Genomic DNA, 26,672 nt, shown 5'->3' with positions numbered 1-26,672 from the left:
TGGACAATAGCCTTCTAAAAATAAATCAGCTGTGTAAGATTGAAAAAGTGTGAATTACTCATCAATGCTCTCAAGTGAATGGTGTGATTCTTCGGGCTGTCCTTGCGCACGGCTAAGAGTTAGAATCGAAATGGGTCCCTTCTAACTTAGAGTACTCTGTGATTCCGTGAATTGTAGCACTTGGCCAGCGTACACACACCGCTTCGTGCATCAGGCAAAGGCTGCTCACTCGCAGCCCTCGGCTGCACCTTTGTGGTTATACAGAAGCCTCTCGGGCGCGCTTTCCCCCAACGTGGCGCTGCTGTATCGCAACCAAGCGACGGCCGCCTGCTGCAAAAGGTGCTGCAGTAAAGCGCCGCGGCACCGCCATCTCCCAACGCCGCTGGATCAGAGCCGCTGCGTGCGCCGGGCCGCGCTCCGCACACAGCCCCGGCCGAGCGACTTCCGTGCGTGGATGCGCTCCCCGCCTCACAGGTAACCAGGCAACGGCGGGCGGGACCCTGCGCTCTCGCCGCCCTTTGAGGAACAAGAGCATACAAGGAGACAGCTTTTAGCCGCGGCGGTGCGCGGAGAGCTGAGGCTGCGGCGAGCGGGACCCGGGGCCCCCGGTCGTGGGGCAGGCACACAGCCTGGCGGGGTCGAGCGGCCGCCAACCGCCATCTTGCTTGCGGACGGGTACCCGAAACCAAGATGGCGCTCGGGCGTTGAGCGCGGGGCTGGCGCTTCCCCGCCCAGAGCGGAAGTGACGATTCGGCGGCGGCGGCGGCTGCCCCCCGCGCCCCTCCCGGTGGTTTTTGCTTTTCCCCGCGGGCTTCACGTCTTTTCCTCCGACGAGACGGAAAATGGCCGCCCGGTTGCCGTAAGGGAGCGGGGCCGCCGGGAGTTCCGCCCGCTAGGTGAGAGGAGGGCGGAGGTAGAGGGGCTGCGTGGAGGCTTGGCGGGGCGGTGGCCCCTGGTTGGGGGGAAGATGGCGGGGGGAGCCTGAGGGGGAGCAGCCCGGCCCTGCCCCGCCCCCCAGCGCGCGGTGCTCGCGCGCCGCGCCGTCCCGCCTTCCCGCGCCGCGTGACCTCGGCGCTCCGCAGCCATTATCCCGATTATCCCGCGCCAGCCGACGGAACGGGACGGGAACGAGCGGTCTCCGTCACCGCCCTGACGCGGGCCCCCGCTTCCCGCGGGAGCCGGACCGAGCCGGTGCCGTTCCTCCCTGCGCCCCGGGAAGCGAAGGTAGAAGGGGAAGGGGCGGCGGGAGGCGGCAGCGGAGCTGCCTGGGAGCTCCTGGAAGCCTGGCGGGATGGGGGTGTCGGGGTATGTGGGGAATGGGGGACCGGCCGGCCCCGGGTGCGCGGCCTTTGGCTTTGGGCCTCCCCGGGGAGGCAGGAAGGCCCGAGGGGATGTGGTTGTACGGCGCTGGTTACGGGAGTGTTAAATTTCCCCGTTATCAGTGTGGGTGTGACGCGGAGGAGGGAAACGGTGCCGGAGAGAAAGGATAGTTCCCGGTATTGGATCAGCCTTGACGGTCGGTGGAGGAACTTCCCTTCGGGCATGGCTGTGGTTCAGGCGCTTGTGCCTGAGGTGCCCCACGCCTCCCTGCGCCTTTCCTGCCCTGATTGCAGATGCCCGCAAAGCCCCGTGAGGGACCGCAGCGGGGTTTATGCCCCTCGCTGAAAGGGACTATTGTGTTGCCCGTCTTGATTGTACTGTACTATGCAACCACTGCAGGATCATTCCCGTTATTTCCCCTTTGCTTTGTAAACCTCCTACTTTTCGCCTTTAATTCTATGAAAATCAGGTTCTTGTTTTGTGTGTCATGTTGATCCTTTACGAAGTCAGTACAACCCATCACTTGTTTATCTCGGAGATCAAAGTTTTGTCCTCAGAGGAACAGTTAAATCTTACTACAGAAAGACGTGAGGGCATGCAAAACAAAGGTGCTCCTGACTGCGAGTAGTCACTGCTTAAGCAATGCAAGTGTATAAAAATATCACTTAGAATAGTTGTTCTTGGTGTGGGAGGGATTAGTTAAACAGCGTGGAGTTGCAGGAAAATGCTGTCTAGATGCTTTTCTCCTCCCTCCTCCTCGTCCTCCTCTCTGATAATCATGTCGTTTTGGACAAAAGTAGGGAAGAATGAGGACGGGGTAATGGCTTTGGCGCTGAGGTGTGCTCTAGGCATACATGTCTTGTGTCAGGGAAAGTAGGAATTGCATCCTCCCACTTGTGTCGCTTTCGATGTTGAGTGACAGGCTGTGCTGAATGGCCAGACGAGGTTCCGTGTGTTACATATATCGGTGCTTGGAGCTGGAATGCCTCTTTGCTGAGCAAGGCTTTAGCGTGCAAAACCTGTGTGGAGCAAGTTCTCAGGTGAGGGCTGAGGCTGGCGGAATCCTGGGGGTAGGAGGTAGGAGCACGTACCATGAAGAAGAGCCTGTTCGCATTGAGAATGCAGAAAACTTGAAGTGGTCGTAGAAATCTAGAAAAAAATCAGCTCCTAGTTTGGAGCTAGGGTGCAGATATTTGGATGGATTATATTCAGGCTGGGTGTCAAGAAGAGGCAGTGCTGTAGGGGTTTGTGGAATGCCCAAGAACATTTGCGGTTTGTTTACAGGTAGCAGAGGTAGGTGTGAAGAAAGTGCTCTGTTTGTCAGTGTGAGAGTTTCTCCCAAAGGTATTCCGAAAAGCGCGTTGCTTGCTTGTTCATTGTGCTGGCACTGGCCTCGTGCAGCTTTGTGGTAAATGGGATCTGGGAGGTGATGTGCCTGAAAAGGCAGCTTTTGTCCAGAGTAGTTTTCTTATGGAGCAGTGCTGCAGCCCACCAAGCACCTCTGAGGGCGTCAGTCTTGGAACAGATGAGGGCAGGAGGATTGTCTTTTCTGCAGCAGCAGTTCGTGTAGTTCATAGCAGAGACTGGGGAGAGCGCGGTGTAAGGGCGTGTGAAAACACAGTGTGTAAAACACACACACAGAAATAACAAAGGCTGTCCAAAACAGTATGTGTCCAACAGCGTGCTAATTCCTTTTTGTGTATGCGCCCATTTCTCAGTCACTTCGGTTTCTTTGTTTTTTTAGAGGAGAAACATGGTTTTGTTTGCCATTAGTATTACATAAAAGACAGCTAACAATCATATGATGGTTTTGCAGAGGTGATTTGGCTGTTACTAGGATGCTGATTTTTGACTTAATTTAGAAATATTTTGTGTTATTTTCTGTATAGAAATTAACGAGTTGGGGGAGAAGAAGGCCTTAGTATGTTTTACTGTTTGCATTGTATTTCCAGCATATTAAATGGAATAGTGAAGTAGTGCTTCCCACCTCTTGTTTGTATATAGTAGTTTGGGCATATTTGCCATGGAATTTTAGGTTTTGAAGGCATCCAAGTCACCGATGATCTAAGTAGGATGGGTTTAAGTGACTATAAAATGCATTCTATTCTTATGTATGATGGGCCCTGCTAGAGTTGTGGACATTAAAAAAAAAGGGGGGTAGAGAGTGGATAAGAAAGCACAGCAGATGTGCAAGCACTGAATAGATGACTTACAGTGTTGTCTCATTAAGACTGACTTTATTTATTTCTGTGGGTGTATTATGAGAAACTACTACAAATTCTGTGGAATTTTATGAAGACTGTCCTATCCCCTTTTGTGTTGTCATGGTTGTATAATCATCCCGTCTTTTGAAGCCTGAATCTCTGAATGAAAACTCATTTTGGCAATAGCTCGTGAATTACTTCGACAAGATTTTTATTTAAATCTACCTGACAGCTCTCAAATAATGTTTAAGCAAGAGAAATGCAGACTACGAAATATCTATAAAGGAAGGGTAGCTAAAACAATGGATCTAAGAGGGAGCAGTGTTTTGCTAGTGTAAGTGGGTAGAACTGTCCGAAAATGTCTTAAACTAACATGTGATGTACAACTTGTTAAGCAGCCTAAGAGATGTGTTGTATCCATAGTCTGTGCACTCTGACAAAACTCCAACACCACTGGTGTAGTGAAGACTCCTAAAAATATTATATAAAAGGAATTGGTTACCATTTTCCTTGTACTTCTTATTTTTTATTAAACATAGCAAATGCTGACAGTGTCACTTACTTCCTTCTTATTGTGTTGCTTGTGATGGGATAAGCCCAGTTGTGTTGTATATCTTCTTTTTGCTTGATGGTCGCACTTGCTGGCCAAGACTGATTGAAGACGCCCATAGAAGAAGACATCCTGTTGTTTTTTTTCATTAAGAAACTTATCTGGATGTGATTCAATTACTGACAGATGATGGACTAGCCAATTTTCAGAAAACGTGGTTTCTGTGTTAAGTCTTGGTTGTTTGGGTGTGTTTGGTTTTCCTTATTTTGACTTTTTGTGTGTGTTTATTATGGTGAGGTTTTTTGTTTGCTGGGGGGTTTGTTGGTGCTTTGGTTTTTATTTTTAAAAGTATTGTTAAAAATCTTAAATACCACCAGGTTTGTTGCTTCTTGAGGCTATGCCAGGCTGGGTTCAGGGAAGCTTTAAGTTTGCGGTGCTGCCAAAAGAAGCAGTTCTGCCCAGCTGCTGTTTCAATTTCCCTGTGTTGGCCCAAGTGTTTGTGGGCTGTGTAATGAACCATATTAAAAAAAAAAAGTTGTATTGAAAGTGATCCAGTATGTGGGTGCAGAAATACTTAGACTGGCATAGGAAAAATCATCAGGAATACGAGGAAATACAGGATAGCAGAGATGGGGCAGTTTCTTTAAACTAGCAGAGCCACATTATTCTGTGGAGCTGCAGCAGCTTCCTTTGTAAAATCCAGAATTTTTTTTAACATGGCAGTGAAATGGTTGAGGACCAGGCATCTCCTTTCAATTATTTAGGGTGGAAAGTGAGGAAAAAGAGGGAAAAGGCTCTAGTGTGGACTAGAGCCCTGGGGTTTCAGGCACAGGCCCTGTTCCTAGCAGATGTGGTCCTCTCTTAAAAATGCTGGGTGACAGTGACGGCACCTTTTCACATTGTTGATGCACACGTTTGGCAGAGTGTGGGTCTCTTCTGAGAGCAACAAATAATGCTTAGGGCCTCTTTGTCATTGCCCTTTACTGTGCCCTTCCTTGAGGTGGTGGAGCCGCTGCAGCCTGGCCATGGGCAGGAAGAGGCTGTGGGGGATTTCCTTTGCCGCTGGGAGCCAGGATGTTGTAGCTGTGGTGCTCTGAGGGCGGGTGCTCTTCTGTGGAGGTGTGCAGCGTGTGGGGCTGACTGTCACAGACAGCTGTTTCCTACATACTCCTGGTACTACCTCAGTTCTTTTCTAAATGAGCTTTAATAAAGGTTAATAAAACTTTAGATTCTTGCATATTTTGAGAATATTTACATGGACCAAAAAAACCTCAGCTATGTATGTAGTCTTTTCACTTCTGTTCTTAAGTATCAGTGTTGTTTGGATAAGTGCATCTTATGTGTCAAGATTTTACCTATTACAGCTAAATTGAAACAAAAGCTGCAAATAGTTAAATGTTTTTTATTCAGTAGTTAAGGCTTTTTAATAAAAGGTTTTGGTTTTGTTTTTTAATGTTATATCCATACTCTTCTTAAAAAACTTAAATAGGAAAAGGGTAGCAGGTATGTTTTAGCTGCCAGGGTTGGATGTGGTATAGCTAATGTGTTGTTTAAAAACAGAAGTATGGCTACTTTTCACCTTTGCCAGTTGCTGGAAAAGATTTCTAAGACTGAAAAACTCACTACCACAGTTTAAGCTATGGTAATTTAAGATCCTGTCTTCTACTTCGAAGTTTTAAAAGTGAAGCAGCTATCTTGTTCCATATCCCCAGGATCTAAAGACTTGTCTAAATTAGGATTTGGGATTTCAGCTAGCACCAGTTTAAGTCAGAAATCTAGATTATATAAGTATTCATTTAAAATCTCAGCCTGAACTTGAAGTTTTGTTGCTTTTTCTGTACTAGACTTCTGAATGCCTTCGTTACCCTTTACTGGCTAATACCATCTCGCCTTTTGTCTAGACAAAATCTGACATGGTCCGATACACTACTGTGCTCCTTCGGAGACTCATGCTTGCTGATGATGAGAAGTAAAAACTTAATCTTAATAAAGCATATATTTTGTAGAAATTGGAAATATCTTGGTCACTACTAGTGAATGGTAAGTGGACTTTTGAAAGCAGTGTTTATGAGCACAAATGCTACATTTCTTCTTTTAGATGAAGAAAACACCTATGAACGAGTGTGGAAGTGTCCTTTAGGAGCAGTCAATGTATTATGCCTTTGGATCTAATGAATTAAATTGTTGAGCTGCAGAATTTCTGAAGATCCAGACTGTCTATAGCAAACTGGGATAAAATCCCTGTTTTGTTGCTTGAGTGGAATTTAAAAATGTGCTTAATGTTGAGTTGGACTACAAATGTCCATAGTCTTAAGGCTTGGAGGGAATTACAAACTGAGGCCAGTGAAGAATTCATACATTAGGGACTGGCTTTGTTCTTATGGTTATGCTCCCTTTCTGCATACCTGTAAAAGAGCTGGTTCTCGAAGACATTGGCTCTTTAGGTGAAATTATATATGTATGCATTTTAAACAAGAAGTTATACTAGAGTAATGCTTCTATAAATATTGCAAGAGAAACCTAAACATAAAGCATGCACCGTTGGCCTGAGTAGTTCTCATCCCCTTTTTTTTTTTCCAGTATGATAGCTCTAGTGAAGTGCAGAGCTGTGTGCTGGAGTTCAAACTGGTCTAAAAGTTTGCCACTGTCCTTTTTGCCTCCCTCTTTCTGGCTGCATGCTGTTATTTGCTCCATAATCCAGCTCAGTTTGGCCCTTCATTAACCACTTGGATAACCTAGTTAAATGAAAGTGGTTTCTAGGTATAAAGAGTTGGTCACTGGAGGACCTGCAGGCTGTCAGGGCCGCTCTGAAGGTGAGGATAATGTGTTGCACAGCCCTGTTACCAAGGCTGAGGAGGGAGTGATCATGGATGGAAAGGGATTTGCCACTTTTGGCAGTGGCCGGCTCTTGAGCTGCTCCGGTCTTAGCGTGCAGCATCACTGAGTCCAAGAGTAAATTTGCTATTTGTTATGTATTGTCTTCTCATGAGGTTATTGTTTGAACCCGTTTAAGCAAAAAGGTGCTTCCTTTTAGCAAATGTGTGTGTCTTTGACAGTCTCACTTTTTGTTCCATAGGACTCAGTATTGCTGAAAGCACAAATACAGAGTTTTGAAATAATTTCTTCATTGATATCAACTAACAGTTTGAGGTAAGTTTAATTAAAGTCCTTTTTAAACGTTCTGATTGAACTCAGCAATTGAAAATTAAATCTTATTTTGCTTTCCTATATTTTATGCTTGCAGTAAGAAGCTACAGTATATAAAACTGTCTTGTAAAGATCAACTGTACTTGTCGTACATAGAATGCAAATAATTTAAAGCTGAGATTGAGTTACATTATAAACATTGTGCATCTGATGTTCGGTTTGATAATTACTTGCAACAGATAAAACCCCACCAGGTTTTCTTTTCTGTCACTCTTGGAAAATTGGCATGTCTTAAATAGTTTAAAAGGTCTAAATTTATGTTGCCTGTGTGTATTCGTCCTAAGTGATTGCAAGGCGTTTTCCGTCAACTTAATTGAACTCAATGAATTAGAAAATATCTTCAGAGTATAGGTTCTGCAAATTTGCTCTTTAGTGGAAGGAGCCAGTAAAAAAGAGCATTCAACATACTCTTCTTCGCCAAGGTAAATAGTTTTTTCTGAGTTATGTGGAAGTCTGGTTTAAATTCAGTTTTTGCTGGGCTGGTTTCAGATGAGGTTACATCTCTTAGGCCATGCAAACTCTCATGGGGAAAGTCATGGGGGGCAGGAGGAACCAGTTGATAGGAGGAAAGGTCATCTGCTTTTCTCTTTTTGGTTCTCTTAGATATGTGTAAAGTCTCTGTAATTTTGGTAACTTCAATTTAAACTCTAATGTTGTTTTTGTCCTTACATAATTGAAATACCACCCAGGTAATGAGAAAGATGATATAAGAGAAAGTCCTTGTTGTGTTGAGCTAGTATTTTTTAACGGTAATTTAGGCTTTAAAGCCTGTTTGCAATACAAGCGGTAAATGTTTGATTTTTTCCGTTTCTGTTTTAATTTTATTATTAAACAATTATAATTGAGCATTCAAAGGCCTGAAAATGTCTAGTTACTTGTTCATAGCTTTTATTCAGGTTGTCTAATGTGACACTTGTTTTTGTTTTTTTTTAAAGCTGGGCAATTTCAAAAGAAAATGGTAATGGGTCAAAGGTTTTATTAATTAAATTGGGGATTTTTAGCCACTGATCCGAAAAGAAAAGGAAAAGGTGTGTATTTTTTTATGGTTAGCACTTATTCTACATATCTATTATGACTGTACATAGGAAGACGTGATAGTTTATTCTGAATTACTGTCTTTTAATTGTCATTGATTCATAATCAGTTGTAGTTTTCATAGCTTAGTTTGTGCTGAAGTGTGTTGAATCTTGTTGCAAGCCATATTGTTTAACTAGTTGTTAAAATCTTTGTTGGCCATGCATTTTACATGTAGGTTAAAACGCTAAGTTAGTCTAAAAAGATGCAGGATGGGCATCTTGAGCAGTGGAAGTTCAGATCAGAGGGGTGAGCTTTAGTACGTATAGTTAAGAGAAATAATGCCTGTGGGTCAAATTAACAGCTGCTAGACCAAATACTTCAGGGCTTTTTCTTTGCTTGTGTGAATGGTGCATTGTTGAGGACTGTGAACTCCTCCTGGAGAAGGAACAGTGCATTGGAAATGCAAGAGAACTATAAACAACACAATAGCTAGAATTTTGTTACAATATATTAAGATGTCCGGAATTGCATTAGTCTTTCCTTAATTTGCAGAAATGTTTCATTTTCTGCTGCTTCCTTTCTCCTACAGTATCTGTGTGCAGCTAAATCCGGAAAAAACCTTTCACTGTTACACTTCATGTTTTCAGAGAAAATGTGTGCACTGCAGCAATGTTAAATCCTTTAAAATGTGGTTAAGTTTTTAATTTACTAATAAATGTACTTACACTGTCTCCAAAGCTCTTCTGTTTAGTAAATGCTGTACTACTTTGTAATAGCGTCATTTTAGTAAATGCAAATTTTGTTCATTTATATAATTTACATGGATGCTAAATGGTTGCTTCTATTTTTTTCCCTCCTCTCATTGCTTTTCCTTTTGGGAAGGAGTAGATCTACTAGCAAAAATGGGTCGATCTAATTCTAGATCACATTCGTCAAGATCGAAGTCCAGATCTCAGTCCAGCTCTAGGTCAAGATCCAGATCACATTCAAGAAAAAAGAGATACAGGTAAGTCTTACTGCGTGAATAGGTGATTTGGTATTATTAGTTTTTAGGCATAAAATGTTTTTCACTTGCATGATGCTATTGCAGAAGTGAGCCTGGAATCCTGTTTCATTTTAGGCAGTAGGTGAACTATGCTTTGAGTGTAATTTTTGTTTAATTTTTTTCTCCCCCTCTTCCTGGATCTCAAGATCACTTCAGAATGGTAGTGGTTCTTCATGATTCCTGGCCCATTTGAATTCTTCCCTTCTGCTTTACATGATGTTTTCTTCATCTAGTCTCTTTCCCTGTAATTTGTTATTTCTTACTAAACTTTTTATATCTGAAGTAACTTAAGACTTTAGAAGATAAGTTTTCCTGTATGTTGTCTTCTCAATTGCCTCCAGTGTTTTCCTCATCTTACTTACTAGTGGACATTGCCATCTCCCATAAGGAGTGGGTCAGTTGAGTTTTTACTGTCTCAGCTGCTGCCATGCACAGGCTGGGATATTACACTGGGGGGGGGCGGCCATGTCACTCCCTGTTCCAGGCTGTGAACCGTGGTGGCTGAGCAACTGAATGCTGTGTTCCAGGGTGGTGATGATCTCTGATAAAATGTCTGGGGAGGCCAGTGAGGCTGGTAGTGTCTTAACCATGTGATGCCAGGTTTCACAGTCTTTAGCGGTATAGACACGTTTATTATAATTAATTTATTTCAGAAAAAATAAATAAAGAGAGATTGCAGAAGTTACTTAAAGACCAGGGAGTCTGCATCCTTTGCCTTCTGAGTGCATTTTGAGAAATGTAGCATTTTGCATCAAGGCACTTTTTTTTTCCCCTCAGATTTTCCAGTTGTAAAATGTTAACGTTTGTTTTTTATTTTAGCTCCAGGTCTCGGTCAAGGACGTATTCCCGATCTCGGAGCAGAGATCGTGTTTATTCTAGAGATTATCGCAGAGATTACAGGAATAACAGAGGAATGAGGCGTCCCTATGGCTACAGAGGAAGAGGCAGAGGGTATTACCAAGGAGGAGGCGGTAGATACCATCGAGGAGGCTACAGGCCTGTGTGGAACCGAAGACACTCCAGAAGCCCTCGGCGCGGCCGCTCCCGTTCCAGAAGTCCCAAACGAAGGTCGGTGTCTTCCCAGAGGTCCCGGAGCAGGTCTCGTCGATCTTACAGATCCTCCCGGTCCCCGAGGTCCTCTTCATCTCGTTCTTCATCCCCATACAGCAAATCACCCGTCTCTTCCAAAAGACGTGCGTCTCTGGAAAAGCAGGCCAAGAAAACTGAAGGGGCTCCTTTGCAAGACAGTCCCTTGAAAAATAAATCACAAGATGAACAGAAAGATACATTTGAACACGACCCATCGGAATCTCTTGACGATTTTAACAAATCATCAGCAGCTTCTGGTGACATTTGGCCTGGCCTTTCAGCGTATGATAACAGTCCAAGGTCACCCCATAGTCCTTCTATTGCCACCCCACCTAGTCAGAGTTCATCTTGCTCTGATGCCCCTCTGCTTAGCACAGCCCACTCAGCAAAGGACACACCTCAGCATTCCCATTCCATTCAGCATAGTCCTGAGAGATCTGGCTCTGGTTCTCTTGGAAATGGTTCTAGCCGCTATAGTCCTTCTCAGAATAGCCCATTGCACCATATCCCTTCGAGGAGAAGCCCTGCAAAGACAATCCCATCACAGAGTGCCCCCCGTGAGGAGGCTCGAGTGCGGTCATTTTATCCTGAGGGTGGTGAACAGGAAACTGCAAAAGGTGGAAAGTTTATGAAAAGGTAAGAACCAAGGTACAAGGCTACTGTTGCCTCTTAAAAATATTGTTAAGAGTTTCGTCAAGATCATCACCGTAACCTTGGAAAATGCATTATGGAAGGCTAGTAATACTAGTCTGGTTGGAATTGAGTTTGAAAGATATATATGCCTTCTCCTGCTAGGATGCTTCAAGGCCTTGAAATTTGGGTGATAGAGATAGGGACACGTATCCTTAAAGAGGAATTGGTTTGTGCTTTTCCTCTATGGTTTATCTTGTACTCAATTTTTTACTGTTAAGAAAAATCTTAATTGGAATAGTGCATCAGACTTGCTGGCTTGATAGTGAACTCTGTTCAGGTATTTCAGAATTTTAAAGCTTCATGTAGTTTGAAATGCAAGTATTCTGGAAGTCTAGAAATGTCTATGTTGTGCAATAATTTTTTATGTTGACATAAACAGCATCAGTTGTCTAATTATGTTGTGCAATATGAAAACTGTGATGTCTTGAATTGCATTACTTATCAAAGAGGGTAGGTGTTGGTATTCTAGGAATATAATGCTGTTGATGTGAAGGGAATTCAGTGTATATATTCCAATGAGTGTAAAATTCTTCAATTTGTTCTTAAAAAGTTTGACATAATAGTAATTTTTGAAAGTTGTTAGAGTCTTACTGGCATTAGACTGTTCCTTCTGAATGTGACTGGTGTTTCAGTGGACTTCTTACAAAAAGAGTTAGAGAAGTTGTACCTATGCTATATAGGCTTGATTGTAAGCTTTTAAATTAATTTGTCTAGTCAGTGCTTTATTATGTAAAAAAGTTACTGCTTAGGAGATCAAAAATACAACTTCTCTTGCATCAGATGTGTTGGAGTTGGTGAAGGTATTAGAACCTGTGTGAACATAGCATACAGATAAGGCAGTGGCTGAAATAATTACTTGGTGTGTTTCTGTGTTTAGGAGAGCTGCCTTCTAATGATTCCCTGCTTGAACACAATATAGTGAATGTACTAAGCCCGTGCCAGATTGTGGAATTATCTTAGTAATGTGCAGGATCTTGAAAATAATTCACTTTTTTTATGCTACTACTTCAACTCTTTCAGCAAAAGAAGTGCAAAATGAATTGCGGTCTTGAGTTTTCAAACCATGTGAATTGGATGGAAAAAATTACTAGTGTAATGAGAGAGAATGTGAAACTGGGTACTGATTAAGAAAACAAGCAAGTAAATTTCTAGGCATTCTGCAGAAAGGCATTATATTCTTCAGATGCCTCCAGTAGTGCATATGTGACAGTGGATGCAGTGTTAATGATGTGCCAAGCATTGCATGCTAAAGTTAATTGCTCGGAGGAATGTATTTTCATCTTCTTCTTGGTGTGGAATTGACACAAAAGGGGAATGCAAGTGAACTGGAATGAATGCAATCCAGAGTTACCAGTTTCTTCTTTGCTATCCACAGGTACACAGATGAAGAGTCTAGAGTATACCTGCTTGATAGGGGTAATACCAGGGAGAAGGAGGCCCAGAAGGAGAGAGGATCAGAAAAAGGGAGGACAGAGGGAGAAAGGGAATGGGAGGAACAGGAAACTTTAGATTTTTTCATTGATAAAGAGACTGGGAAGGAAAAGTTTAATGACTCTGAAGGGGAGGACACAGAGGAGACAGAGGATTACAGACAGTTCAGAAAATCTGTCCTGGCAGATCAGGGTAAAAATTTTCCTACTGCATCTCACCGGAATGCTGAGGAGGAAGGAACCAAATACAAATCTAAAATATCAATCAAGGGCAATAGAGAGAGCGATGGATTTAGAGATGAGAAAAGTTATAAGCTTAAAGAGACTGGCTATGTAGTGGAAAGGCCTAGTGCAACAAAAGATAAGCACAAGGAAGAAGACAAGAGTTCTGAGAGACTAATGATGAAGAAAGAAACTCAGTCACCTGAGCAGGTAAAGTCTGAAAAGCTCAAAGAACTCTTTGATTACAGTCCTCCTCTACACAAGAATCTGGATGCGAGAGAAAAATCCACCTTCAGAGAGGAGAGCCCACTTAGGATCAAAATGATAGCCAGTGACTCCCATCGTCCTGAAGTTAAACTCAAAATGGCACCAGTACCCCTTGATGATTCCAATAGGTAAATGATTCCACTTTACAGTGTGGTTCTCCACCTGCCTGCAGTGTCGTTCGTATTTATTTAAACTAGTGGTTTCTTTTGTGTGTCTCTTTGTTGTTGATGCATTTTAGACCTGCTTCCTTGACTAAAGACAGGCTGCTTGCTAGCACACTTGTCCATTCCGTCAAGAAGGAGCAAGAGTTCCGATCCATCTTTGACCACATTAAGTTGCCACAGGCCAGCAAAAGCACATCAGAGTCATTTATTCAGCACATTGTGTCCTTGGTTCACCATGTCAAAGGTATGTGTTTAGTTTATTGTGCCAGATATGTGGCTGACAAGTTCATTTAAGTCCATTTGCTGTTTCTAGTACAGGAAGATTTCAGATCTCTTCTAATGTTGTGATTTACCCAGACTTTCTTCCCGTTGAGGTATGCATGAAAATAATTAGAAAAATAATAGCCACGGAAACTAGGACAAAAGAACCACAAGCGGTGTTGAGTATAACAGCAGGTGTTCTATGTCTGCAGTGCAGTTTACACATACACTGGTCAGTTTTTCTAATTTTATTGGAATGAGTTTACCATACAATTGTACATTAAATGTTGTGGTGTGGGTTGACAGATGTCTTTGGACTGTAAATAACAATGGCATTCCTTTTGAAGCATTCTAGAGGTCATTTCCACCTTCTTATTAGAAGGGATTTTTTTTCCGCTCAGGAAGATTTAAGAAAAATTCTATTCTAAATGGTAGTAAAGTTCATGGTTATAATGTGTTTTATTCCTATATGACAATATTTTCAGGAATTTCACTTACACAAACTTGGCAGTGGCTAAATAAACCTCCATTAAATGAGTTATGCACTAATTATTTTCTGATATAACAGTAGTGACTATTTTGTATAAACACCAAGAAGAACCCTCAACAAACTAATACAACAACAGAAGTCCTCCCCCAAAACCGCTGAAATCCAAACCTGGACCTTAACATACCACATCAAAGTAGATATGTTTCATTTAGGTCATATCCTCTGAAGTATTTTTATGGGAAAATAGATAATTCCTAAAATTCCCTGGGGATGTCTACAGTATTCTTTAAATGTTTTTTTTTCTATAGCATTTGCTTTATTTCACTGGACTTTTGTCTTGCTGTTGTAACTGAGATAGTACAAAACTGATGAAAGTAACTTTGCCATATCACCATAGTGAAGGGAAAAGTGGAACTGCTTAATTAGGTACCAGTTTCAATGAACCTGTCTGTAAGCATTGTTTTTAAGATGCATTACCTTCTAAAATTGTTGAGATTTGTGTGCTAGAAATATGTGCTGAATTCAGTTAAAAATCTCCATTTTGTTGACATAATTCAGATTACTAAAGCCAAGTTATTTCCTTCATATTGAATTGCTTACAAAGTAATAGTCAATGATAATGGACTACGATAATGTATTAGTTAAAAAAAATATTGGGATATCTGTTTAGTGTATAATGATCTGTTGTGAACATATCTGTTTATTGATCTGTAAAGAAAGACTCAATCCAGTGAGAGCTTCTGTAAATTTTTGCTTATATGATACATATGTAGCTGTAGGTAAAAATAATACTTGCAGAACTCTCACATGTTGATCACAGAATAGACGTTTTCTGTAAATTTTTCTATGTTGAATATCTTATAAATTTAACAGCCTGTCTGGTCAAGTTATTAGAATGTGTACTGTTATGGTTGTTTTGGAAGCAGAACATCTCTTCTAAGTTTCAGATTTACTGTGGTCTGTGATCAGAATTTGTGTAACTTTTTTGACAAACTGAAGTTATGTTCATTATTGGTGTGATGCGACCAGTCTGAACAGCTCTTTATTAATGTAGAGCTGAAAATGCCCAGTGATGTTTTCTTTTTCATTGTAACTAGGTCCTGGAATGTGTTTTGAAATGGCAAAATCCATGTTACAAAAGTAAAATAGCTGTTGAAAGATACAGATGCCAAACAGGCAAAGTTGAACCTTCTGTCTTCCTGGCAAAAATGGCATAAAAACAGAATTACTAGCTCAAATTCCTGTGTTTGATGGAATTATGATTGAGGCACTACCCTTGTAGTGGCCGTTTCAAGTTTTAATGGTTGGTTATGAGACAAATGCTGGATGCCGGGCGGTAAGTTGATACAGATGTATGTTGACCTGTTAAGCAGATAGCTTGCTTCATATGTAACATTTCATAGCTCATGACTTTTATGTATTTCTATATTACATTTAAACACATTTGTTGAGCTGGTTTAAAAACTGAGTTTTGCTGTGGCTAATTTAACTGTCTCTGAAGGAAGGAGAAAATTTGTCAGAGAAGTTGTCAAGTTTGCCAAGATGCCAGATGCTTAAATGAATTTATTTATGCATAGGTGTGTTAATTGTATTGTTTATCATCACCCAATCAAGAAATTGTATTCCTTTAAGAAAAGAGTTGTTAGGTCATTCATGTAGTTATTGAAGCGCACATTTCTTAAATGTTTGCACTAATTCTTATTTTAAGTTAGAGATGAGATGAATGGTAAGGTGTACTTGCTGCAAATATTTAGGACTCAAAAGTAATTTCACTTTCTCTTGTGGGCAAAATATAAAATAACAGTTTAAGAAATTGCTCTTTGTCATTAGAGGAAAATGTCACTGAAAATGAGCAAGTCCAGTCAGTAAATGATGCTTGAATTAGATGTGATACACTCATGACTACGTATACGTAGACTTGCAGTGATGCTGTGCGCTGTTATTTTCTCAGGTTACAGTGTGTGTAAAAATAGGGAAAACGCCATATTTGCTTGTCCTGATAAATTTATTGAAAGTACTGTGGGTTTTGCCTGCTACTTGCCTTTCTGTCAGGAATGAAATATGTGGCAGTTGAATGAAACTAATGAAACAGTGTTTTTTCTATTGTAACCAACAGAGCAATACTTCAAGTCGGCTGGAATGACCCTAAATGAGAGGTTCACTGCGTATCAAAAAGCAACTGAGGAGCACTGCACCCGACAAAAGAGCCCAGAAATACATAGGTATATGTTAACTGCACATGCAGATGCTTTGTGTTTCAAATAATGTCTTCTAATATTTATTTTGAGAACCCAAAATACTTTTTCTAATCTGGATGAGATAATTTGTATAATTACAAAGTACAAAAAAAAAAAACCCTTCTGTAAAAGAGAACTCATCTGAGTCAGGTCTGGCTTCATCTGTGGTTTTGTGACAGATGTCTTCTCTACCTCTGTATCTCATTTGGGATATATTTACTTTTCTCACATGCAGTGCTCAAATATTGAGGGGCATATGTCTTGAAGATGAAAAGAAGCCCTGTACATGCATCTTTCTTCTTCAGTGTGAAATGTTCCATCTCATACTACTTTAGTTTTTGTGTGTGTTAATTTACAGCAGTTTTTTGAAAAATCTGAGAATCTCAAAGGTAAGAAGGTAGGCATGCAGATGTAGTGTCTGATCATGTGCTCTAGTTTTATGATGCAGTGTACTATATTTGTGTTGCATGTGAGGATACAGTATCTAACTTCACAATTTTTCTTGTTTAGAACTTTTGACTTTACAGCAAACTATCATAGTGTTAATGGTTTCTTGGAGTGGGTGGGCTTTCAACTGGCTACATATACTGGTCCTTTTGAAATAAATCATTAAACATTTTTTCTGTCTTCCAAGCTATACTTAAAATGTGAAACATCAGTCTGCCTGCTTTCTGTATTTGTGTTTTTTAGCATACTTCACACAGAACAGAATTCCAGTTTTTCATTTTTAGTCTGCTTCTGTATTCTGATGGTGAGGTTTAATAATCCAGAAAGTTTATTCTACTGCAAAAATGCCTGGTTTGTCAGTTTTCTGTTGAAATGTTTGAGGCTGTTATCAGTCCTGTACATGTATGGCAAGACACTGCTTTTATTTTACACTTAGGAGGATTGACATCTCTCCAAGTACCCTGAGGAAGCATACCCGTTTAACAGGTGAAGAGAGAGTCTTTAAGGAAGAAAGTCAAAAAGTAGGTTCTAAGTAAATGTCCTATCTGTGCTTCTAAACTTAGTCTCCTTTTAAATCTCAACTTCATCTCTGGTTTTCTGTATAAAAATACAAAATTGTATTGTTCCTAGAGTACTTGCATTTAGATTTTTTTTTTTCTTTTGAGTCAAACATGTTATCAAGAAGCTGGTTTATGTAGTGTGATTTTGCTATATTAATGAAATGGTACATAAGGTCAAGTCTTTTGCTATGCTTCCTTTCCTCTTGCATGTTTTTTGACCAAGGACAAAGAATAGATTTGGGGCAGAGGGAAATACCAGGATGGTCAGTGAGTAGTGTGGTTGAACTACAAAGGTGGTTGTGCTCTGTTTAAAAACAATTCACCAGAAGAAATAAATACTTAATTATCTGTTCAAATCATGTATTGTTGTGGTCTGAATCATCAAAAACTAGACACCAATTGGCTTGATGGGAATGCTTGTTATAAACTGAAATTCTTAGCTGTTCTTTTTTTACATGTGGCCATTTCATGTAAAGGGCAAAGTCAATTTGTGTGCTGAAGTTTGTTGAAAAATGGTAAATTCTATCTTTTTATATTTTAATTGATGCACAGCTTGCCTTTTCACTGAGATTCTCTTGATGTTGTATTTCAATATTTGTTGCAAAATATACATTTGTTTACAGGGAGATAAAAAATTAAGATGTGATTCTGCTGATCTTCGGCATGACATTGACCGACGTAGAAAAGAACGAAGTAAGGAGCGAGGGGACTCAAAGGGTTCCAGGGAATCCAGTGGGTCAAGAAAGCAAGAGAAAACTCCAAAAGATTACAAGGATTACAAATCTTACAAAGATGACAGGTAAATATTTGATGTCCCTATAAAGGATTTTAGCTTCTAATTAGCCTTTTGTAATTGTAAGCTTAATTGCTTTCAATTTTCAATGTATAATGGATCATTTAATTTTAAACAATTAAAATTATTTGTTTTACAGCAAATATGTATTATCTGTCTTTTACACGGCTTATGGTGGATGAGGACAAAAACTTTGGAATAGCAAGCTAACACTGAAAAAAAAAATGACAAATTAATCTGTCCTATTATCCAGGCTACATCAGGAGGTTGGACTTCAATGCAGTACATTTCTATAAACAGTTTGTGTAAGAACTTTGGTTCGTTATGCTTGATTCCGCACTTTTTCAACTCATAACACCCAGAGTATGAGAATTTTACTGATACTTAGGTTTTAACATGGGTGAGAAGGGGAATTTCTAAATTTGTCTAAAGCCAGTGGGCTGTTTTAAGAAAAAAATGTTAGCATATCTCAGTGGATACTGTGTAGAAGTGGTAAGAGTTACTTCAGGTATGACCTTTCTTTGAATAGAATGCTAAAATCTTGTAAATTGGGTCAAGTTAATACCACTATGGGGTTACTAAAAGTTTTGCTGTAGGAATTTTTCCCTGCTTTGTATTGTATATATATAAAGTGAATTTTTACTTACACTTCCTGTTTCCCATTTACTTTGACTTTGGTATCCACATTTTTTTCCACTGGCTAATTTCCCTACAGCCATTTATGTAGGGAAGCCCATACCATACCTCTCAACAGTGTGCAAACTGAACTGTGTCAAGTTACTGTAAAGCTTTACCTTAAGGGGTTTTTCCCTATAATTTCTGTTTTTCTGCCTCAGAAGAAAGGCAGATCTTAAAAGTAACAGCATCTCTTCATGGCATCAGAATCTAGAAAAGTTGTGTCTTACAGTTTGCAGACTGCTGCTTTCCAACTCACCAGCAATAATATGCGTTTAGTGCACTTAAATGTGTCAGAGGAGGCTGGAAAGTGGAAATATCCTTCGCCTTAATATCTCAGATATGTAACGTGTGACTTTATAACCAGAAGGGGGTTAGTTTTTCATAAAATAGAGACCCGGTTTAGTATAGCATGTTACAGGCTATCTAGTACGTTTAAAATAGCACATAGTATATTTTTTTATTTTTCAGTAAACAAAAAAGAGACCAAGACCGTGCTCGGTCCTCCCCATCTTCCTCCCCATCTTCTTCCTCATCCAGTTCTCGAGAAGAAAAGGATTGCAAGAAGGAAAGAGATGAAGAGTTCAAAACCCACCATGAACAGAAAGAATACTCTGGTTTTGCAGGAGTCAACAGGCCAAGAGGCACCTTTGTAAGTTTTTCTCCTATTCTTCCCCCAAACCGTTCACCAATGGCAATAGCGGTACAAAGTAAATGAGGGAGTGTTGGAGTGATTCATGTTAGGCTAGACTTGAGGTCTTTATACGATATACCAAACCTAAAACATTGAGTCTTTTGTTTTTCCCCAGCACTCACCAGTAGCACTTGAATGATCTGTAAATACGCATTAGCATGACATCACAGGTCCTAGCATAAGGGTCTGGGGAAACAGGATTATTCCTTGCTCTTCTTTTATAATGCTGCTTCCTAACAGGACCTGGAAATTTACTGTTCTGTAAATTTTAAGTCTTGGGTCCTGATAGCCCTTAGCTCCCTGCACCTTCTGTTTTTCCCTCTCATGTTGGGTTTGGTTTTGCACTCCTTTGTGTGTAATACTTGCAACTTTTTATATAGAGAATGGCATGTAATTAAAAATAAGTGTCAACCTTGAAACAGCTGTATTGAGAAGATGGTATACTTGTTTTTTTTTGTGTTTCTTTGGCTTGGACTAGCCACTGAGCATGAAAGTTCATTGATCTACCTCTGGAATGTATTTAAGCATTGTGATTTGGAAAGTGGCATATTGACCACACTAGTCTTCAGAAAAATCTTAAACTTTCAGATTCCATGGTAATGTAATTATTGATGTATAATTGGGAAATGTAGATGCATTTGGAAAAACTAGGAATCAATAAAGAAGGCCTTGAAAAAGATAGGGAGCACTTAAAAACACCATACAGCCCAAACCAGAAAAAAAACAAACCCAAAACAACCCACAAACAGACACCACTCACCCACCCCTGAACAACAAGGCAAAATAGACCTCCAGACCACAGCTAACACACAAAAAAGTTCAAGTTCTGTGTAGGTTGGGAAAAACTGTTTTACATAATAAGTAGGAGTAATTTCATACTTCAACAATAATTTCTTAATGTAGCCTGTAATGAAGACTAAATAATGCTAAAGTGCAATGTTTAGTATAAATGTTTAATCATGCAAAAAATAAGTTTTGAACTAGACATAAGGGTGTCTGAAATGCATGTGGCATGTACCAATACTTGAGGCTTGAATCCTCCATCTAAAAAACTATAGCTACCTAGAGGAAAATGCAAAGTTCTAAATTTCTAACACTAAAAATGCATCATTCCTCCTTTCTTCTTATTTTTATATAGTTATGCTATGGATCTATGTGGTGTAAGTATATAAAGCCCTGGATGGTGTAGGCATCAAATATGACTATCAGCACAGTTTCTGGCTGTATAAAATAATGGCACAAACAAAACAGAAGTTAAACAAAAGGGAGCTTAAAGCTTAAAACTCCATCTCCTGTCAAGGAGATTTAGTGGGAGAAAACTTGTAATTCATTGAAGCCTTCCTGCTTTATCAAACCAGATTGTAGGTATTGTGAGATAGGTACTACTTCATATGCAATTGAGGTAGATGGGAATTGTAAAGTTAATAGATTTCTACTCATTTAATTGCTAGTGACTACCAATTTGGTCTGTGCCGTGATAACAGGTTAATGTTCCTTAACAACATACATGGTCACACACAGGCTTTTGGAACAAAGTGTCTGAGGAGGTGAATCTAAATAGGCCAACTGCTGACTCAGATCTCTTCTTTAGGGATAAATCTTGGATGGTATCAAAAAACACAGACCAGGTAGCGTAGGAATGTGTTTGTAAATACCGACTAATAGTGGCTGCATTCCAGTTACTACTGCTTTGCTTTTGGACTAAATCAAATGCTTTGGCTTTAAATCTTTCTCCTAACAGGAGGCCTTGGAGAATATAACATCTTCCCTATCCAGCAAGCTAATGTTAAGTCAGCAATGGTTTTTCTCTAACTTTGGCTAGTACACAATCCTCTTGGATTCTAGGCTTCATATACATAAGCATCATGAATAGTTTTAAAATATGGACACAGAAATAAGGATAATTAGAATTTTTCAATGGCAATGTCCTTAGTATCCATATATGAAAGAATTATGTGTAGCAGCTCTGTTTAAAGTGAGTTCTATATAGAAAATATACACTTGTCTTTTTTGTGGTAGTCTTTCTACTAAATAAGCTGATAAAGTTAACACCATAGTAGATTTTATGTCCTGTAGTTCTTTACCTGAAGGATGATTTGGTACAGGGAAGCATTAATAAAATTGTTAGGAGAACTGTAGATGTTTTTCTTAAGGGGAATCTGATCACAGGACTGAATACCAGGAAATGCTGATGCCTGTTTTTTTCTCTTTTTTTAATCCTGTCATAATTCTGTCTGCCCCCTGCCCCTTCCCCCAGGTTACTGTTTGTTGTGCCCTAATTTTGTAAAGCTGTTGGAAATGAAGAAAGCGTACCTTACTTCCTCCCTTGTACAGTTAGTCTACGGCTTTCCAAATGACTCTCCAAACAATTTTTTGATTGTTTTTTTTTCTCCCAGAGTCTCAGAGTATTGGATAGGTCTTATGAGGCTTCTGCAGATTGTTTTACAGTTGGTTGGATTTCAGAGTAATTTTAAATCTGTCCAGCATAAATTCTGCATTAGAAGTTTCAGAGCTTTGTGGAACTAAGTATGCGTAACACTTCCTTTTGAGTTCATTAATTATATATATTTTTGACCTCTTTTTATGAAACAAGCTTATTTTTAACAAATAAATTAGCTTCCAGTCATATTTTTTACTATTACTCTGAAGATGCAGTTCTGTGTTTTTAAGTAGGCTACTTTGGGAAATTGTGCTCTTAGGTTAGTTGGGGAAGATAAGACTGCTAAAAACTTTCTTCTCCCCTTCAATGAAAGATATAAACTCATTTAATATTTTCTACAAGCTAAGTATTTATATGCTGAGGTAACTGTATACCTTACTACTTAGTGAATTCTGAGTTAGGATGGTTTTTGGTGAGAGACTTTCTAGCTGTCCTGGTTCAGGGCAAATTTGGAGCTGAACCCCCCCCAAGGGGTTCCTCTAGAAAGCAGAGTCAATTGGCCCCTCCCCCAACCAGTTTGGGCAAAAAAAAGCCTCCTTGGAGAAAAGTGGAAAAATCTGTTTATTAAACAATAAAACCCAAACAATATTAAACAATAAAACCCCTTGCTGCTCCAAAAGAGATGACAAACTCAGAAAAGTCCCCTCCCTGGGTTGCAGCTCACCTCACTCAGTCTCGGATCAGTCCCTCCAGTGCTGGAAATGCCGCGGCCCAGGCCCGGCCTGGTGGGCCCCAGGTGTGAGCTGCCGGTGCTCCCCTGGTGTTCAGTCCAGAGCAGGCTTGAACAGGTCCAAAGAAAAGGGAAAAAATCCCACAGTCCAGGGAACTTCTTTGCCTCAGCTAGCTAAACTAACTAAAAGCAAAGGAGGGCTCTGTCCCGCTGTCTGTCCATCTGCAAACAACACAGTCAGGAGCAGGAATGCGCAGGAGTGAGCGCAGTGTCTGAAAACAAACTGCTTCTTCTCTCCCCCTTCGCACTCTGGGACAAGTCCTAAAGGTGCAACACTTATCATCCAGCATAAACAGAACGAGACCCCTGGGGATACAAGCATGATGGAGCCAACCCAGGACACCAGCCTAGCATTTTAAAACCTTATTAATTCATTATAATGAATATTTAAAACACTCCTTTTCACTTTAAGCATTGCTGCTCTGCAGAGTACATGCTATTGACTTTTTCCTAAGTAAAGAATTTACTCATTTGAAATGTAATTTGGCCTGAGGTACATTCTTGAATTTCAGTTAAGAATGCTTGAGTAACACACAGTGGATATACTCCTGTGAAAACTGCAGTTAGTATGTATTCCAGAATCACCTTTTCATAAATGATTCAATTGACTCCATAAATACCTTTCTTTTTCCCCTGACAGTTTTGTCCCTCTTTCAGTCTAGCTTTCCTCCTGGTTTTTTGTCTGAACAGCTTCAGAAGCTTCTTGTGACCTTTTGTTCCAACACACTGGTTTACTAGCAGTCAAATTTCTTTTCAGTGGTTGTGGGTGAACTTATGCCAGGAACTCAAATGTGTTTCAATTAAGTTTAATAGAATCATTATTTCAAAAGGAATGCTTGAATATATTACTTAAGGTAATATGTGAATTTGAAAATGGTTTTTCCACTTGCAGATACTGTAACTAAGCACAGAAAGTATTTTCAGTAATAGAGAACTTGACTCTACTTTGTGGTGTTATGTAAATGATTTAAATGACATCTTGGTTAATCAGTTTCGAATTAGGGGCAGAGGAAGAGCCAGAGGAGTCTTTGCTGGAACAAATACTGGTCCCAGCAACTCAAATACTACTTTTCAGAAGAGACCGAAGGAAGAGGAATGGGATCCTGAATATACCCCAAAAAGCAAGAAATACTTCTTGGTGGGTGTGGAGAAATTGATGTCTTATGCATGCTTCTTTTTTTTTTTCAAACTTTCTACAAGTGTAGAAGTAGCATGCATGTATGGACAGGGACAAGAGTAACTGTGAGAGTATCAGGGTGGCTGTACTGGTTGGTTCTGCTTATCTTTCATCTTTCTGCAGCAGGCTGGCAGTAACTGAGGCCTGACATGGAATTTATCTCCAAAAATTTCATCAGGGAGTGGGGAAGAAGGCAGGTTCAGAGAAAATTTTTAAAACCCAACTTTAAACCAGAAAGGCTTGTGCTGTGTTTTCCTGGATTTACATCTGTATGACATTTGAGATTTGTCTTAGATTGGTCTGGAAGTCTACAGAAGTGAAAGATCAGGAAAAGCTGACAGTATTTGTGGATTTTCATAAGACAGACTCTGTTATGAGCAGTTCTTTGCTCTGAGTACTGTGATAGTCACAAAAAAATCACCACAATTTTGATGCCTTTCTCCCATCTGGATTATGAAAGGTGGACCCTTGATGTAACCACTCTAAGTAGTGCAGTACACTGGATGTGTGGTGTCTGCTCCAGTTATTTCTGTAACAATGCAAACTTGGAAGGGTATTGTTTCATCATTGAAAGATGATAAGTAATGAAGAGAAGACCTTCTCCTGTAGCATTATAGCTTGTCACAAATATATGAACAGGTAACTAAGAAATAATGCAGTCACAATTCAGATACTTCATTAAGGAGTTCTGTCTTCCTAGACATATCTAAACTTTTCTGATCTGTAAACAGAGATGTGATAATCTATTCATGATATTAGAACAATCAATTTTAGCTATTAAAAGTGAATTTCTAAAAATATTTTAAATTAAATCAGCTGCCCTTCAACTACTTCTGTATAATTAAGCTGCATTGTATGGGTGTGATACGTGTTTAATAGTTCAGACTTCTTTCCAAATCACAAGTTCAGAAAAACCATGTGTTGACACAAGTGTACCTCACCATTGTAAATAGAAACTTTTTTTTTAATATTGAATAATGATTTGTAGGTTTCATGCAGTGTGTAAAATGATTGTGAGAACATACCTAATTATATAATGCTGTATTTGGTAGCCAGGTAGCAAACAAAACCAGACAGCCTCGAATATAGTTTGGTAATGTTAGACTTAAATAGTTTGAACTTAATTTGCCCTGCATTGTGCTGGTGGGGCAGATTTTCTGAAAACTGCCTTCAGTTGCCTCTTCTTACGAAGTATAAAGAACTCCCTTTGTGCTAAAGTAGCCTAGCACTTTTCTATAGCTTCTTTTAAATTTTTTCCCCTCAAAACTAGTAATTCTTAATTCTGAGTGTAAATTACAGACAAGTGATTTGTTACTAACATTTAAGTAGACCCACAGTGAATAAGGGCTCTTCAAACCGTCGTGTTGTGTTTTTAGTTACAGCATTATGCCTTTTAAGAATAATTGCAATCTGAAGAGAACTTTTTAACATTTACTTTGTTTTATACATTTGCTATAGCATACTAACATTATGGGGTACATTGAAGAGGTGTCTAACCTTACTCTATTTCTGGTGTTATTGTAGCATGATGACAGAGATGATGGTGTGGATTATTGGGCCAAAAGAGGAAGAGGCCGTGGTACTTTCCAGCGTGGCAGAGGGCGTTTTAACTTCAAAAAGTCAGGTAGCAGTCCCAAGTGGACGCATGACAAATATCAAGGGGACGGCATTGTGGAAGATGAGGAAGAAACAATTGAGAATAATGAAGAAAAGGACAGACGCAAAGAGGAAAAGGTAAATTGTTCAGTGAATTGCAGATTAGGTACTTCATCTTGCACTATGCCAAGTAATTGGCTGCATGTAGGGATCACTTTAAAGGTTTTGGAGTTGATTATTAACAGTTCACAACAAGAATATTTTCTTTCTTTCCACAGGAATAACCCGGAAGAAAGTTGTAGCTGAAAGAGCAGCTCTTGCACCACCCACACAACATTTTTAATATGTTTTTTTGTTGTCAAATGAATGTAAGCATTTTACTTAAATTTTACTGTTGGAAAGTAGTTTAGAGAGATTGTTTTCGTTTTAAGCCTTTAGAAAAAAATCATGATATAGTAAACTATGTTAATGATCGTACAGGTAGAAAGTAAAATATTTGTAACAACTTTTAAGAAATTTTACTGTTTGTTATATGCAGTGTAATTCTGCTTTGTCCAAATATATGGTCAAGTACAACTCTAAAAGTTTTGATCCTCCCCTATGTCTGTGTTTTATTCTGAAGTAAACTTACAGCTCTGCACACCTAAAATCTTGGAGCAGCATTTTTTATAAACTTACCACTACTTCTCTGTTGCCTTTTTATAAGAATTGTATTTAAGGGTAGTTTTCCAGTCACAGTATAAGTACAAACAGCTGTGCAAAATGCTGATTGTATGTTAGTTCATGAGAATCACATTTACATAGTGATAAACCTGGATTCTTATTTTACCCTGCAAGGGTGCAGCAAGAATTTCACTTAAGCAGTGAAATCATCACGCTTCATTAGTAGCCTAAGAAATACATATGCATATACAAACTACAGTGAGTTTCAAGTGTATTTTTTAATAGCTTAGTCATCAGCAGAACACTTAATTTGATGGCAGTATCAATCTAGCTTCTTTTTTAGCAGGTTTTTTTTACAGTTTGTTTGAATTGCCTCTTTAATTTCTCTGTGTGGGCTTGCCTCTCTGGGTGTGTAATCCGGCAAGAGTGAGTCATTCACATGTACAGCATTTAAGTTAAAATGAGAGAGTAGGGCAGGACCAGGTGGGGGGAGAGAAACAAAACACCACAAAATCCCTGAAAAAATAAAACAAGAGATGTTAAAACCTGAATTGGTAAATATAATTCATATATACCAGGAGTGTGAGAAATTAATCTTACTTTCTTCAACACTGATTTCTAATAATTGTGCTGCAAGAATTTTTGTAGCTGAAGTGCAGATATTAAGGGGATTTTGGTTGTTGGTTTTTTGTTTGGTTGGT

The 26,672-nt window shown here is 39.7% G+C and overlaps 1 protein-coding gene across 19 annotated transcripts; it reads left to right on the top strand.

Moving 5' to 3' along the window:
- Positions 1 to 338: 338 nt before the first annotated feature.
- Positions 339 to 26,547, top strand: BCLAF1 (BCL2 associated transcription factor 1). Of its 19 annotated transcripts, none has more exons than XM_026794812.2 (15): positions 1,084 to 1,224; positions 5,976 to 6,114; positions 7,151 to 7,224; positions 8,217 to 8,309; positions 9,187 to 9,304; positions 10,163 to 11,068; positions 12,501 to 13,172; positions 13,283 to 13,452; positions 16,076 to 16,181; positions 17,080 to 17,164; positions 17,827 to 18,002; positions 19,143 to 19,323; positions 23,527 to 23,673; positions 25,237 to 25,446; positions 25,587 to 26,526. In XM_026794812.2, the coding sequence occupies exons 5-15, from the start codon at positions 9,201 to 9,203 to the stop codon at positions 25,590 to 25,592; spliced, it is 2,763 nt and encodes a 920-aa protein (XP_026650613.1). In that variant the 5' UTR covers positions 1,084 to 1,224; positions 5,976 to 6,114; positions 7,151 to 7,224; positions 8,217 to 8,309; positions 9,187 to 9,200; the 3' UTR covers positions 25,593 to 26,526. The 19 variants fall into 19 exon arrangements, with proteins under 19 accessions (XP_074393704.1, XP_074393706.1, XP_074393703.1 ...); XM_074537601.1 differs by having other exon boundaries at positions 9,181 to 9,304; XM_074537603.1 differs by lacking the exons at positions 1,084 to 1,224; positions 5,976 to 6,114 and adding an exon at positions 339 to 474 and having other exon boundaries at positions 9,181 to 9,304.
- Positions 26,548 to 26,672: the final 125 nt, after the last annotated feature.

This window comes from Zonotrichia albicollis, chromosome 3 (assembly GCF_047830755.1).
Source record: "Zonotrichia albicollis isolate bZonAlb1 chromosome 3, bZonAlb1.hap1, whole genome shotgun sequence".
In the NCBI taxonomy this organism is placed as follows: domain Eukaryota; kingdom Metazoa; phylum Chordata; class Aves; order Passeriformes; family Passerellidae; genus Zonotrichia; species Zonotrichia albicollis.
The sequence above is the reverse complement of the archived record's forward strand: the minus strand, read 5'-3'. Positions and strand labels throughout refer to the sequence as shown.